The sequence below is a fragment of the Gigantopelta aegis genome, chromosome 6 (assembly GCF_016097555.1).
Source record: "Gigantopelta aegis isolate Gae_Host chromosome 6, Gae_host_genome, whole genome shotgun sequence".
Classification (NCBI taxonomy): domain Eukaryota; kingdom Metazoa; phylum Mollusca; class Gastropoda; order Neomphalida; family Peltospiridae; genus Gigantopelta; species Gigantopelta aegis.
In genome coordinates, this window is record NC_054704.1 from 17,034,809 (window position 1) to 17,051,707 (window position 16,899).

The following is a 16,899-nucleotide window of genomic DNA, read 5'->3' on the forward strand; positions in this document are numbered from 1 at the left end:
TTTCTCCCCTATATATTAGTAATACATTTTAATGTATAGAACGAACTACCGTATATCTTCGCCTGTAAGTCGATCTCGGCTATAAGTCGAGTCCCTAATTTCAAGCCCTGAAAACGTATTTTTTTTATTGACCCGTTTATAAGTCGACCCATAAAAAACAACTTATAAATATTGAAGTATTTCTTATTTTCAGCACATAAGAACAATAATGTACAATATCTGAACAAAAGAAAATTATTTTACAAACTTCGTTTTTCACGTTTTGTACATCGCAACATTCCAATCAAACTACATAGCACCAAAACGAAATATTCCCTTAGTAGAGAGTGAAAGCTGTTTGACTGTTACTATATGGCACTGTACAGCATGGTTTTGTGAAAAGACAACAACTTTATTTATAAACATTGACAACAGATCACTATGATAAAACTGAAAGTACATGTATCATTAGTTCATAAAAATAAACTCGAATGTAAAGTGCATTTACATTCGAGTTTATTTTTATGAACTAATGTATCATCGGTTAATCACATGTTTTGCCGCCATATTAATACATGTAAGGAGGATAACTCTGGAAAGTACACTGATTTTTGTACCAAATGATGTGTGTCGCTATTGCTCTAGTGAACTGCAGAAATCAGTCTATTTTAAGGGAAAGCTCAGTAATATTCATGAAGTTAATCACCGACAAAACATTGTTTGAACAACCATTAATGCCAGTGACCAGATTTCAAAATAAATTCAGGCAACAGGTAGTTAGTATTGTTTACATTTTTGCTATTAGTGATGACTGTTATTTTAACTAAGTGGACTGTTGTCTTGGCATGTGAGTGAGATCGCACGTCTTTTTGCATAACCAAAACCGTTATAATGCCAAAAAAAATAGGTTATAAAAAATAAATGTGCCAAATTAACATATTTGAGTATAAATACAGAGCATACTTCAACAATAAAACTTGTAAAATAATCCCCAAAACGGTAATATTTTTGGGTGAAATGTTTTTACCCTCTTATAAGTCGACCCCCTAAGTTATAAAATAATTTTTGAGTGAAAAAAATTCGACTTATAGGCGAAGATATACGGTATGTATAGCGAATTAACTGTTAAAACGAACCAATTTTGTGGTCCCAAATAGTTAATTCCAGTGTAAATAAGTGTTTACATAACGAACCGTGAATACCGGAAGCATTACGTATCAAACCAATCAGTGTAAAACGCTGCAAAGCCGTGGGATCGACCGCACGACCGCACTAAAACAACAGCCTAAATAACTTTTGTTTTGTCTGGACTTGGGAACAGGTATCAATTAAGGGATTAAGTCACTAATTATACCGGAACCGTTACGTATCAAACCAATCAGTGTTAACGGACAGCTGAGCCGTGAGATCAACCGTACTCCAAAAACAGTCTGACACGTTCAACTCAATATATATATACAATGATATTAATCAGCGGTAATTAATGGGATTCTCTTTGTTTGTTATAAATCCGTGTCAGTTTTTCGTTCAGTATGCAATCATGACGGACACGAAAACATCACGCAAAAGAAAAGCGCTCGATCTAGATGTGAAATTTCAAATCGTTGCAGCTGTTGATCTCGGACAAAAATCAAAGAAAGACATAGCAGCTGAGTTCGGGATTCCCAAATCCACTCTCAGTACCATCTTGAAACAGAGGGAAATGATTTTATCAAAATGTCAATCTTCAGAATTCAACACAGCTAGAAAACGAATTCGCACGTCCGAATTTCAAGATGTCGACGATGCTCTCTTTTTGTGGTTCAAGTCAGCACGCAATAAAAACATCGCCTTGAGTGGACCACTACTTATAGCAAAAAGCGGACGAACTGGCAGCCAAACTTGGCCATGTGAATTTTAAGGCAAACAATGCATGGGTAGAACGTTTTAAACAAAGACGGGGAATTATTTCCAAAGCTATGCATGGTGAAAGTGCCGCAGTAGACCAAGAGGTTGTTGATAACTGGCTGACTTCACAACTTCCAAATTACCTTGCCGTGTTTCATCCAAAAGATATTTTCAACGCAGACGAAACAGGACTGTTCTACAAACTTGTTCCTCAAAGAACGCTTCAACTGAAAGGAGAACAGTGTCACGGCGGCAAGAAATCAAAAGATTGAATAACACTGCTTGTCACTGCCAACATGACCGGTACCGAAAAGTTAAAGTTATTGGTGATAGGGAAATCGGCAAAACCCAGGTGCTTCAAGAATGTGCGAAGTTTACCAGTGGACTACAGATCAAACAAGAAAGCGTGGATGACGGGAGCATTGTTTACAGAATGGGTGAAAGATCTAGACAAGAGCATGAAAAGGCAAAAAAGAAAAATCCTTTTACTAGTCGACAACTGTCCAGCGCATATTTTTTTTACTATTATATTGAGTTCAAAATTCAAAATGGCAGACTTTCGGAATAAAAATTACCAACTTCTGCAAATGTGTACAACAAACTACTGTTATAACGAACCAATGAAGCTGGTCCCTTGCAGTTCGTTATAAGCGTACTTTACTGTATGTAAAAATTACCAAATGTTTGACACCCAATAGTCGATTAATATATATCAATGTGCTTGAGTGGTGTCGTTAAACAAACCAAACAAACTTTGTTGCATTGTTGATATTAAATGTTTGATTACTAGGGGTGTCACAATACACCTACCTCACAATATGATATGTATCACGATACATAGCCATCAATATGACACGTATCACGATACATAGCTATCAATACAACACATATCAATCATGATACATAGCCATCAATACGACACGTATCAATCATGATACATAACCATCAATACGACACGTATCAATCATGATACATAGCCATCAATACGACATGTATCATGATTGATACATTGATACATGGCCATCAATACGACATGTATCAATCATGATACATAGCCATCAATACGACATGTATCAATCATGATACATAGCCATCAATACGACATGTATCAATCATGATACATAGCCAGCAATACGACACATATCAATCATGATACATAGCCATCAATACGACATGTATCAATCATGATACATACTACATAGCCATCATTATGACACGTATCAATCATGATACATAGCAATCAATACGACACGTATCAATCATGATACATAGCCATCAATACGACATGTATCATGATACATAGCCATTGATACGATACATATCACGATACCTGATTCACATTATTTTTCCCCGTAAAATAAGAAGTTGAAGCTTAAGTGAAGTAATTTAAAAATAAAAAATAAACCTGATAAAAGTAAAACTGATTAAACACAAATTGAATTTAGAAATACCACATCATAGACATATTGACATAAGCAGGCACATATTCTCTGTCCACTAGTTTTTTGTGATGGAAATAACTTGTCATTTAGTACATACCAGAACAAATTGGTGTTGGTAAATGAATACATATAATCAGGACTCGAACTTAACGACGGCAATTGCCGTCGGTGACATAAATTGCCGTTGGTTGGGGGTATCACTGATGGCACTTTTGTGCCGCCGGATAAAAATTACTGCCGTCAGAAAAGCTCCTCACCGGCGGCAAAATGTATAAGCGTACATAGTCGTTTGGGTGCTGGTTGGATCTAATGGGCGTTTAGTTAGTAGCACGTGATGGAACTATATTTGGTCATGTGTGTACCCTCACTGCATTTTGCCTCCTCGCTTTCGTGTTATGCCGCCCCTTTTCACGTTTGGCAGCCCCATTTGTTTTTCTGCGCCCCTCTTTTATTTTCGCATCCTGTTATAATTTACAGCACGCAGCTCTGCCATATTAAAAATGCACACTTTTTTCACACTGAAAAATATCGATCAGTCTGCACACTGGACATCAAAGGAAAGAAGTCGCGTTATGTACGAAACGCAACTGACGAAAAACTTCAGTAGTTTACGGTAGTTACTGCAACGTAATTTAACACTATTTGTTCACAGCCTCTGTTGTGTCCGATACCAGTATCCATTTGTATGTTTGATACACACAAAAACAGTTATATTTTATTTTAGTGTGATCAGAACAGTCATTCTGTCTTTTGTGTCCACTACCTCGTGTCTTGATATTTTACCTCAGTTGCAGATTTAATTGGTCGTAACTGATGATTTTTACTTACTGTCATTTGTTTATTCAGCAATTCCTTATAAAATATTAGAAATGTTTAAAAATATTTTTATTTTTTTTGGGGGGGGGGGGGTGATATCATCGCTTATGAAAACGGAAATGGTAGTTTTCATTATTAAAATCATTTACCTTGGGTGCCAAATAATATATATACTGCCTTTACAAAAACAAAACTACTTTTTATCAGCTGGCAATATCAATACGATCGATTCATTCGATGAAGATGGAAATAAAAAGAACAGAATTTATTTATTCCACAGTAGCGGATCGCTTAAAAAAAAAAAAAAAAAATTCTTTATTATTTTTCAGATATTTAAAGGCATACTGTCACAGATTTAAGGACCTTATTTCTCTTTTAATAAATAATAAATAAAAATTACATTAATTTTTACAGACCAAATCTAACTATTGCATCACTTTAACTACATCATGATGGAGTAAAATCCATGTCAACCCTCTCAGCAATGTTAGTTTTTGAATTATGGACCATTGCCATAATTCAACTATTTTTTACAATTTTATCATTAATAAGTGGAGTATGGTGGTTACGTAGATGGTTGAATAAAGTATGTTTAGGGACAAATCAGATATATATATTTTTAAGTAATACTTTGTTAGGCCATGAAACAGGTCAGTGGTCTGTGACAGTATGCCTTTAAAATATTTATTAAAATAATAATATTAAAACTTTGATCGGTTTAGCAAAACAAATACCCATGAATGTCATACCGACACTCTGTTTAACTGAACTACGCTTTAACTAACAATGCACAAAAAATAAGGCAGCTTGTACATTGTACCAATGTTTCAGTACCAGATACCGAGGGGCAAAATAATGGATAGGTATTTCTACAAAGTCGACCAACATACAACGATATACAGTATCCAAATGTGCCGTTTGTTTGTTGTTGTTGTTTTAAATGGTGGGGTGGAGTGGGGACACGCGCGACCATCCTCCTTTAATTTGCACCCAACGAGAACACTGTATACAATTTAATGTCATCCATAGAACAATTTTCATGTCATATTCACCGAAAACTTGGGCAACTTGTCTCAGAAACACCAGGTTCCGTTAAATGTTAGCTGATGCTAGTAGTCCATGATTCCATTTATAATAAATTCTTGTTTATTAAGTTAATTAACATAAATTGAAGAAATATGACTACATGTACATACAGAACAATAATATAACCTTTCAGTTAAGTTTAATTGCTGCAAAAGTCAGTTTTAAAAATTTGCCGTTGGCATACTCAAAATTTACATCAGTGGGCCCTTTCACCGATGGCAGTTTTTTGTTTTGTTTGCCGTGGGTGATAAATTATTAAGTCGAGCCCTGTATAATCAATATAGGAATCGATACCTGGTCAAAATAGGAATCGATACTCAAGCACAGGTATCGTGTATCGTATTGCCAGCAGTAGTATTGTGATGCATTGGTGTATCTTGACATCCCTATTGATTACTAGCTACAGGCAAGCAGGTTTAATGTGCACATTCAGAATAAGCTGTTGTAGCGCACGCCTGTCATGAGTGCAGGTGTTGGCCTTGGTCGGCTCTTTCATCCAGGAAAGGAAAAGGGTTGGGGTGGGTGGGAGGAAGGGACCGCCTGTGTTTGCAAGTGCAAGAGAGCACCAGCAGCTCGACCGGGGTCGGTAGCAGGTGGGGAATTTTGGTGTTATTGAATTTTTAATATCCTGTAGTGCTTATAAATTGCATTGTTTTATTCACAATTGATTGTAGTTATTTGCTGATTTTATTTCTTTTTCAATATTTAATAATGAACAGAATACAACACAAACTTTTATCTCAGTCCTAACCCCTGTAAGCTGAATATCCATCCAAATAAAACTTTTGAAAAAGTAAAAGTGTTTTGGAAATAACAAAAAATACTATTTTTGTATGCAATTTAGAAAACAATCGGCTCAAAAAGAAATAACTTGTAGTAAATTCCAGAAAATGAAAAACGGCGTTCTCTGTGGAAAGGACTGTAGATGGGTGTCACTACATCATGAATAGTTCTATGGGTATAATATAAGAGTACATGATTAATAAAGGACAATAATTTCAACATTTGGTTGACAGGCAGTTTCATTTTTTGACAAGCTCAACTTGACTGACATAGGTAATTTTGACAGGAACCACTAAACATTTTTTATTTCCAAGCCTGTGATGCATTGCCTTAAATCTCACATAGTATTCATTAATTTTCTGATTGTACATTTATGTTTGATGCCTCAAATTAACAGCAGAAAAATTGCAGTATGTATATGGGTTTATAACTAAGTAACATGAATCCATCCACATTAATAATATTTATACAACTACAAGACCGTTCAAAAGTACTTTGAATTGTCTTGTAACTCCTGTCCAGGTGACCTTTCTTTCGACCAATCAAAACCTCACTTACAAAATCATTCCAGCGATTTGAAAACATTCAGAATTATACTAGTATATATGACATGCTTCGGCAGAATTACAAATTGTGCTGGACACTAATTTCAACATACTTGTTGAAGTTCCGTTTCCATAAAACCCATTCTTTTAGTACACAATCCAGAGTTTATTACTGCACCTTTCTCCCACATTTTTATGTTGAAATAGGCCAATGTATTCGCTTAAATATGTGTGTATATGAACCATAGTCATAATAGCCACGGATAGCCTAGATACAGATTTCACTGTCAAGAGCAACTGGTGAAATAAACGTAATTGTTAAAAACCAAAAAAGTACTAAAGACTCGAATATTTTTTTCTTGAAATCTGAAAAAACAATAATATAGATTCTCAGGACACACATTTTGTTTTTACTTTTAATGATCTTGAACTTTTAACTTATTAACTTAATCTTGACTTGGTAGATTGAGTGCTAATGCATGATGACGAGATAATAAGTCAAGCACTCAACATAATAAATTGAGAGCTCAACATATATCTTGAGCATTCGACTTATTATTATCTCAAGCGCTCGATTTATCCTAAATAAAAACTATGACAAAACAGTTCTACATAGGTGCAAACTGACCCAGGATGAAACAACTCAGGCATACTAGTAATAAGGGTGAAACAACCCAGTGAAATATCACTTAAATTGGAGTCAAAAGTGTCAAACACCCCACAGGATCAAACAAACTGACTTGTTTTGTCAGACAAGCTTTTAGAACCATTTATATATTTGTCCTACACACTAAATAATTACTTCATCAGGGGAAGTGAACAAGCCCAGGCAGTTAACTTGGGGTCTTGCCTGTCTTGGCCTAGTTAATAGTCCAACAAGTTACACAGGTAAAATGTATAGAGCCAGTATATTTAATTTTTTACTTATTTAGGTTTTTTGTCTGCCAGCTACAAAAATCCTCATATTCCACTTATTACAAACATTATTATGAAAATTATTAAATTACAGCAATGTGGCCATACATAACAAAACAAACTGTGTCCATTAATTGGAGCCTGTATTTTTTCAGGAAATCTACGAAGTGAAGTTGGTAAAGAATCAACTTGTAGCCTCAAGCTTGTGTCGCTATGATACTGGGATTCAAGCCGTTATGAACTGTGCCACATTTTACGATGGTCGGCATCACAACCTCGCAACTGGACAAGATGATGAATGCCACACATACTCACTCAAGTATAAGGTCGTCATCCCAGAACTAAAAAAAGGTAAGGTATATTTAAGAATTGTTTGTTGATTGTTGTGAATTTATCGATGTGTAACAGAACATTACAAATTGTATGAAATAGCATAGTGAAGTGATTTTATACTAAATTTGTGACTGTTATACATCGATAAATTCACAAAAAATTACAAAGAATTTTGATAATTACAAACAACACACTTATTTAGTTAAAAGTACAGTTTCTAACGTCTTTTCCCATAATCTGTTTTATGCAATGACATCCCATGGCATTTAACACGATGGTGTCATTTTCTAAGGTTTATCAAAGGATAACATTCCGTTTTGTAAGTGATATCTTCAGTCAGAATAGAATAAATTGTATAGGGGCAGAAAGTTTGTAATTATATTAAAATATCCAAAACAAGCCTAGTTTGTGTTTAATCTTTCTTTACTATTGTTGAATATTTTTACTAATATTCTATAGTTGAACGTTGACTTGTTTAAAAATACTAAGTGTTTAATTTTTAACATTATTGAATTGGGAAATTTCAAAGTAATATTATATTTGTCAATTTTAGACCATTCCTACTGTCCTGTCACACTTCATTTGTGAGTTATTAAAAAGCATAACCTTTATTAAAACCTTGCGTCAAACATTTTGAAGAAAATGTTGCAGCTACATTGTAGCTACATTGTAGCGCTAGAGACGAGAAGTGCTATTCTAGATAACCTTTTTGTTTATCTCATTGCTAAAGTTACAACCAGAGGCATGTTCAAGAGACCGATTGTTTGCTGTTGCTTGCTAAACTGGTTTTTGCATGTAACATTAAATTAATGCAATAGCATATGATTATCAGATAAGATAGAAACCAGTCAAATTGTTCATGAGCACTTGCTGTCCTAAACACGCCACAAGTTCATTTTTCTTTGTTTCTACTTTTTAACATTAAAACCTTTTTTTTTATTACTAGGAAACACAAAGGATGAATCGGTGAGGAAAAGGAAAGGTGATGATAAAAAAGAGAAGCATGACATCACAAAGCAAGTGACCTTTGACATCCAGCACTTAGAGAGTGTTCGGTCTGACTTTGACAAAGATAACAGTTTCCAGAAGGTTGTGAGGTTTGGTTCCGATGACAAGCTGCTAGCCACTGGTGGTGCAGATGGCTTTCTACGTGTGTGGAATGTAAGTACAGTGGGTTAAATATTGACACAAATTATTCGCATGCTTTCTGCCATAACGGTATGTAATAAAAACAAAATGGATCATAAATGGCCTTACTAGGTAGTTATGAGTTTAAAATATTTTGAAATTGGACACTGCATTCCATGTAATTTTGACACATTTTAAACAACAAGTCTTTTACTATAATCTCTCTAAAAATTATGAAAACATTAAATTATATAAACATTAATTTGCAAGATTTTAGGTTACTTGATTTTACCCTACGTACCCTCAGACAGAAAACCTTTTTGGCTGTATGGGATCTAAGTCAGTTGCCTGATGTGTGCTTGGGTCATAGGATTGAACCCCCTTGGCAAACCCATATAGTTTTCCCATCCCAACCAGTGCCCAACAGCTGTGATATGTGCTGTCCTGTTTGAGAAAGAGCATATAAAAGATCTCTCGCTAATAAAAAAAATGTAAAAAAAATTCCCATAAGACTCCCTTGTATGTGTCATTTACCAAATGATTAATTCAAAATTGTGCACTAGTGGTGATGTTAAACAAAACTACCTTTAAAGCTTTTGGCTATTAATCACTGCTTTTTGAATAATAATCATCATTTTATTGTCTTGGTTCAACGAAGTTGGAAATAATATTCATCATTTTATTGTCTTGCCTCAAGTGTAAATTTATGCAATTGATACAGGCCTCTGAAAATTGCATTCACGATAAGTTTCTTTCATGCATTGCTTGTGCAAGTGTTATTTTGCATAACCCATTTTTCGTTCGCACATTAAATTAGGACATCATTTACATGGTCATCTCAGGGTGACAAAACAAAATGGGTAACCTGAATTTGTTTTTTGCGTAACCCATAAATGCAAAATTTACCAAATTGATAACAGTTTTTTTTTTACCAGCTATTTATATAAAAAAAAAAAAATCCTAATGCTAATAAATAGGGCAAACTATATCCTCTTTTGAAATCATGTTTCCGTCATTTACCAAAAACGATATGCTGCATTCAGTTGTTTTGTTTATTAACCATAATACAAGTTTCAGTGTATATATTGATATATGTAGATATAAAAGTTGTATAATGTCTGTAACAGTGTTGTCCGATTGCAGTATCCAGATATGAAAAAAGTTTATGAAGTAAAAGCCCACAAGAGTGACATTGATGACCTCGCATTCAGTCCGGATGGAAAACATGTTCGTACCCGAATTAATTAATTTTGTTTCAAATTATTATTCTTGCTATTTGGATATTTACATCTCATGTATTAAATGAGACACATGATGTATCACTCAAGGCTTCGATCTTAATCTATAAGAGTCTCTTATTAGTATTCTTTTTGTTATCTCCCCTGATTGACCTGTCTAGTATCAATATAATTTGAAGATTTATTTCACCAGAGTCAAAGTTTGAGTTAAATGTTAAATGTTACTTGTTACTATGTTATGTAATATTGTTTTCCGGTTGTTTAGATTGTAATAATTCAGACATATTTTAGACTAACAGTCCATAGGATTTCAAATTTCATGGGAAAAACGTTTTTGGTGCCATGCCTTGTGATCATGGGATCCCATCGGAAACTGTTTTTAAAATATATTTATATATATATATATATTATTTTTGTTGAATAGTCGTACTTGATATTATAATCATGAGAAACAAAATTTTGATTCTGTGATTTTACCGACACGGTACCTGAAATGATTGTTTCCGTGAAATCCAAGGGTCTGGTCTAAGTCACCATAAATAATGTTTTGTCAAAAAAATCTTGGTAATATTTGTTTGTTTTAAAATTGAGTTTAGATATCTGTTTGTTTATGAATGTATATTTTTCAGATTGTCACGATATCCCGAGAAGCAAATGGTAAAATATGGAATGCCAAAGAAGGCAGCGAAAATTCCGATCTGGTTTGGGGTAGTAATTCACAACAGTATAGATTTAGATGTTGTAGGTGAGTTTTATCTGTTATATGTAAAGAATATTATATGTATTAAACTGAAATAGTATTGAAGTGCTAATACTTTGGTTTGATTCCTTTCTTAGTCTTTACTTCTTTCACTCAATAAAAAAAATATAATGAAAACATTTCATGAATTTGTCTTTGTATTTTACTGGAATCAAAATATTCATAGCAGTGCGTTAACCACTTAATTTGTAAATACATACATATACAGACAGACAGACAGACAGATATAGAGATATATATGTATAGATATAGATAGATAGAGATATAGATAGTGTGAATATCATTCTAATAATAACATTAGTTTTTTCCACTGATCATGATTCTTAAATTATTTAATTTAAATAAATGCATCTCAGCTACCAGTTTAATTGGTTTTATGTTTAATTTTCAGGTACGGTGTTGTAGAAAATCAAAAGTCTAAGTTTAGTTTGTACACTGTGAGCATTCCTAGCAAGAGAGACAAAAAACCACAGAACTGTTACCTCACTATGTGGGACGGATCCAAGTACAAAGTTAAAAAGAAACAAAAGACTGGAACAGAAATCTTGTCTTCCTTGGCAGTTAGGTATGCTGTAGTAGGATGCAAACACATTTTCAATACTCTCATTACGATTGCTATGAAAGTAAAAAACATTAGTGTCTTTTGTTTAACAACACCACAAGAGCACATTGATGTAGTAATCATCTTATTGGATGTCAAACAATTGGTAATTTGACACCTTAATTTAGAAGAAACGTAAATTTTTCCATTAGCAGCCAAGTTGAAGTAATGTTTAGCTGAACACAATTACTCAAAAACATACCTACACACATACAAACAAGGCATGTTTTTGAATCAGCTTTTTGACAAATTGGTAATGACATATATTAGCTAAATTCAATTTTAAACCATATTTGGCGAGTTGTCAAACGACAGTTTAAACTCTGAATTATACAATCATCAGTTTGCAGGTGCTTTTTAATTTCCGAACATTCGTAACATCTCTAAGCTTGTCTGGCTTTTAAAGTATACATTTTTGTCTTTTGTTATGCAGTGGGGTTTTTTAAATTTATATTATTATATGAAACTAGATATGTACAGATACCCTAGCTTGTTATTTTACAGCCTTATTGGGGCATTATTATTAATAATAGTGCATGGCATGTAAGACGGGTGTGAAAAGACTGAATATTATAGGTAAAAAGTGTGACGTAGGATAACAGATAATAACTGATAAGTGATTTTATAACTTTGCTATACTATGTTTTATGCTATGTAACAGTTATGCTAACACCCCCACCAATCTCCACACACACTAACACACATCTCTTGTAAAATGTCATCCTATGTATGTATTTGGATAGATTTATTATTATTTGTTTTATTTTAACTTGAAATTTCATGCTTATATCTGATTAAAGTTCAAGCATGGTTTCTTGACACACACTTCAGGTGTCTGAGCTGTCTGTCTAGGACAGTGGTTAATAGTTGTTAACTGGCCTCGGTGGTGCAGTGGTTAATAGTTGTTAACCGGCCTCGGTGGTGCAGTGGTTAATAGTTGTTAACCGGCCTCGGTGGTGCAGTGGTTAATAGTTGTTAACCGGCCTCGGTGGTGCAGTGGTTAATAGTTGTTAACCGGCCTCGGTGGTGCAGTGGTTAATAGTTGTTAACTGGCCTCGGTGGTGCAGTGGTTAATAGTTGTTAACAGGCCTCGGTGGTGCAGTGGTTAATAGTTGTTAACCGGCCTCGGTGGTGCAGTGGTTAATAGTTGTTAACCGGCCTCGGTGGTGCAGTGGTTAATAGTTGTTAACCGGCCTCGGTGGTGCAGTGGTTAATAGTTGTTAACCGGCCTCGGTGGTGCAGTGGTTAATAGTTGTTAACCGGCCTCGGTGGTGCAGTGGTTAATAGTTGTTAACCGGCCTCGGTGGTGCAGTGGTTAATAGTTGTTAACTGGCCTCGGTGGTGCAGTGGTTAAGCCATCAGACTACATGTTGGTAGGTACAGGGTTCGCAGCCCAATACCGGCTCCAACCCAGAGCGAGTTCTTACGGGCTCAATGAGTAGGTGTAAGGCCACTACACCCTCTTCTCTCTCACTAACCACTAACCAACTAACAACTAACCCACTGTCCTGGACAGACAGCCCAGATAGCTGAGGTGTGTGTGACCAGGACAACATGCTTGAACCTTAATTGGATATAAGCACAAAAATAAGTTGAAATCAAATCAATCAATAGTTGTTAGTGTTTAGATAGAATTGGATGTATTAGCCTCATACCTCCCCATTAGGCTGTTAAAACTCACTGCATAGTGAAATCATGTTAACGATGAGTACAATGGCAATACATGTATCTTTAAGGCTTCTGATGACATGGTTATTAGCAAACACACAAGTGTATTGAATGTTTAATTGATTTTGTATTTGACATTAGTAAACCATGTTAATTGCTAAAGATGCCGACTAGTGTCCACAGCTTTAAGTCTAAAAAGACTATTTCAGGGCTTAAAATAGCGGCCTGCAAAAAGTAAAAATGAGTCCAGTTTTTAGACAACCGTAGGTGAAATAAAAATTCACCTCCTAAAATAAAAAATAAAAATTGCAGGTCATTTTTCAAGAGATAAATATATGTACGACCATTTCATCTTCTATTTAGCTGAGGCTGAGCACATGATTCTGTTATATTTTATTTTCATAATGCTATAAAATATATCTCAACGGTCCTAATTCTCCACACACTGTCCTAAACCATCCACTCACCCTGTGTAGTCTTATTTTCAGCTGACCATATTTTATTTTCAGCTGGTGATATTTTACTTCCTTTTAAAATCCCTGTATTTGGAGATGTTATAGCAAGGCTTGAAAAATAATGGTTGTAATAGCAAATGTCCTTTCTTTTCAGCGATGATGGTATTTACTTAGGGGTGGGGATGATCTCAGGAAGTGTGGCAGTGTACATTTCATTTAGTTTACAGGTAAGAATAATTTACCTGTTAATTTAATGATTGAGATCTGGAAATACTTTATAGTCAGTGACATCTCGGTCATTTGACCACTAATAATCTAAACCACCATGGCTATCAGAATACAAGTTTACAGCACTTTATTTATAGTTCAGTACTGTCATGATAGGTTACTTTAACTACTGACAAATCACTTAATTTGAAGACAAGCAGAAGTTTTATAAATTGCAGTAAAGGTTTAAGAAAAATTGTATTTATTCAGTATGTTCCCACCTTTTGAGTGTGAACATGGTTGAAATAAGTAGTCAATGAATACTTTACTGTGTTGCTTGTAGGCTGGTTTTGTCTCATCTTTACTAAGTAAAAATGCGAAATATAAGTATGACTTTTCTGATGTCAACTTTTGAGTTGAAGTTCAACGTTAACATTTAGATCAGTTTTTCACAAACTATAAGTCCTAGATCAGTAAAACTTGGTTTATAGTTGTACCTATGGTTGTTCATCAGAGTGCACTGAAAATTTATGGTAGGCGAGACATTTAGTTGTGAGAAATTCTTGTAATCTATGTATATGTTACATATGATATTTTTTGACCGTAATATTTTGTTATCTTTTATTGCATTTCATTAGTATATTGAATATTGTTGAATAATTTTTGTTTGTTTCATATTACATTGATTACCACATAATAGGATGTCAAATTTAGATTGGTCTCTGGAATATGACATGCTATTTGATCATAAATTGCTGTGTTTAATCACGATTAGATGTAAATGTGTTCATTTGTAGGGGTGTTATGATGCATCACGATACTACAGCTGACGATACGATACACAATACCCTTGCTTGTGTATCGATTCCTATTTTGACCATGTATCAGTTCCTATATTAATTCTGTGTACATCTACCAAGACCAATTTGTATTGGTATACACTAATTGACAAGTTATTTCCTTAAGAAAAAAAACGACAGTGGACAGAATAAATGCCTGCTTATGACAATATGTCTATGATTTGGTATTTCTTTATTAAAACTGTTTAAGCAGTGTTTTACTTTCATCAGGTTTATTTCTTATAAAACACCACTTCACCTAAGTTTCAACTTGAATCAGGTATCGTGATACGTATCGTGGGCTATTTATCGTGAGATGTATCATATCGTAGGATATGTATAGTGATCCGATTTTTATTGTGGGCTATGTATCGTGAAACGTATCATATCGTGGACTATGTATAGTGATATTTATCGTATAGTGATACGTATTTTATTGTGGGCTATGTATCATGAAACGTATCATATCGTTAGCTATGTATCATGAGGTAGGTGTATCGTGACACCCCTATTCATTTGCATATAAAATATTTGATTTCAGAAACTGTATTATGTAAAAGAAGTTCATAGTATATTTGTGACGGGAGTTGACTTCCTGTCTGCATCTGAAGGTGCGCGAGCGGTGACTGGTTCACAGGACTTCACTATGCTCAGTGTGTCGGCAGACAACTCCGTACGCATTCATCAGGTTCCGGTCCGAGGTGGGTACACAGAATTTTTTTTTATGCTTTACATTTTTGTTATATAGTACAGAAGTTTACAAGTTGCTTTCACAGAATACACTTGTATTCACATCCAGAATTGTGGTGAGATGAAACGCTGAACCAGTCACTTATTACTTGGTCATATGGAATGGAGAGCACTCCATTTGTTTATTTGTTTTACTCATTTGAGGATTGGAAAATGGAAATTCTATTGAAATTGCATGGTTGGTTGAAAAAAACAGGTAACTTGTATTTATTATGAGATTGAATTTTTTTTTTTTTACTTTCTTTAATGGGTTTTATAACTTTAAAATGTGGCACAATAATGTTATCTTGTATTTATTTACTGACAAAGTGAATCATGGGTTAAACAGCAATGTTGTTTTAAAAAATGACTCTTTTTTTTCTGCTTTTTGCTTTATATAATTATATTTATTATTTTTAAAGTTCAACCGTATATTTTCTGATTTATTTTTCAATCAGTTTGTTTTTAATGACTCTTCTTGCTGGTTTTTGCATTATCTATATTGATTTAAAAAAACAAATTCAACTATATATTTTCTGATATTTTTTTTCTGTTTCTTCCAGGTTCATTCAGTATCATATGGATAGTTGTGGGTGCCTTGTTACTGATCTATCTAATGTTCTGGCTGATGTCAACCATTGGTATTTAACCGTCATCTGTGTAGAACATACTTCCGGTGAAATGAAGGTGTGGATCCATGGGGGGCGTAATGTAGTCTGGAAACACCTTGCTCATGACCCAAAAAAAATCTGCTTATTTTAAAGTGCATTCACCGCCAATATACAACTTCATTTAAGTAGTTGCATGTAGACATCCCGGCAAGAATTCCTGGATGTGCGTCTGGAATGACTATTGAAACCCAAATGGAATGTTTATAAAGCTTAGACATTCAACTGGAGAAATAGGTTCTGTTATATAACAGTTTTGAAAAAAAAAAATTAATAACATTAGTTAAAGATTTTAATAAAACTTTATGACAATTAATCCCAAGTTTCCACGTCGTAGTAGTACCAGGGCCCATGCCTATAAATTGTTTAGTCTAGACTCCATCTTTAATGATGTCACACACATACAATTTCTATGGCGTTGCTATGATGTTAAAGTCTGAGACTCAATGGCGTCTTGAGTCCAGACTCTGCAGGTTTTATAAGCATGTTGCCAGCATCATTTTAATTCGAAGCAATTGTCTTCCTGAGATTGGAAAGTGCAGCTAAAAGAAATCTTGCTGCTTAACAAAAGGTCCATTGTTGGTCATTGTGGAAGACTACTTACAACAAGCAAGAAATAATTTTCACACATCCCTAGCCATGAAAGACAGACCCATTTCATGATGTCAGCCCATGCGGAATAAACCTGTCTTGCATGGGCAAGCCTCATCCTGGGTCGTTATACCAGTGCAAATATGCTCAATACAATATTGTAGTGAAATCTCAAGAATGTAGAACATTGTTTCATTTGATATTATCTTACTAAACCTGTTATTGGTAA

General features: G+C 34.4%; 1 protein-coding gene across 1 annotated transcript in view; it reads left to right on the plus strand.

Moving 5' to 3' along the window:
• LOC121375038 (prolactin regulatory element-binding protein-like) overlaps positions 1-16,899 on the plus strand; it is a 17,861-nt gene extending 962 nt beyond the window's left edge. Inside the window, exons 2-9 of the mRNA XM_041502249.1 lie at positions 7,609-7,804; positions 8,733-8,947; positions 10,058-10,141; positions 10,782-10,897; positions 11,304-11,477; positions 13,791-13,863; positions 15,224-15,383; positions 15,975-16,899. Coding sequence (XP_041358183.1) covers positions 7,609-7,804; positions 8,733-8,947; positions 10,058-10,141; positions 10,782-10,897; positions 11,304-11,477; positions 13,791-13,863; positions 15,224-15,383; positions 15,975-16,060 — 1,104 coding nt within the window. The 3' untranslated portion in view covers positions 16,061-16,899. The remainder of the gene's footprint in view (positions 1-7,608; positions 7,805-8,732; positions 8,948-10,057; positions 10,142-10,781; positions 10,898-11,303; positions 11,478-13,790; positions 13,864-15,223; positions 15,384-15,974) is intronic.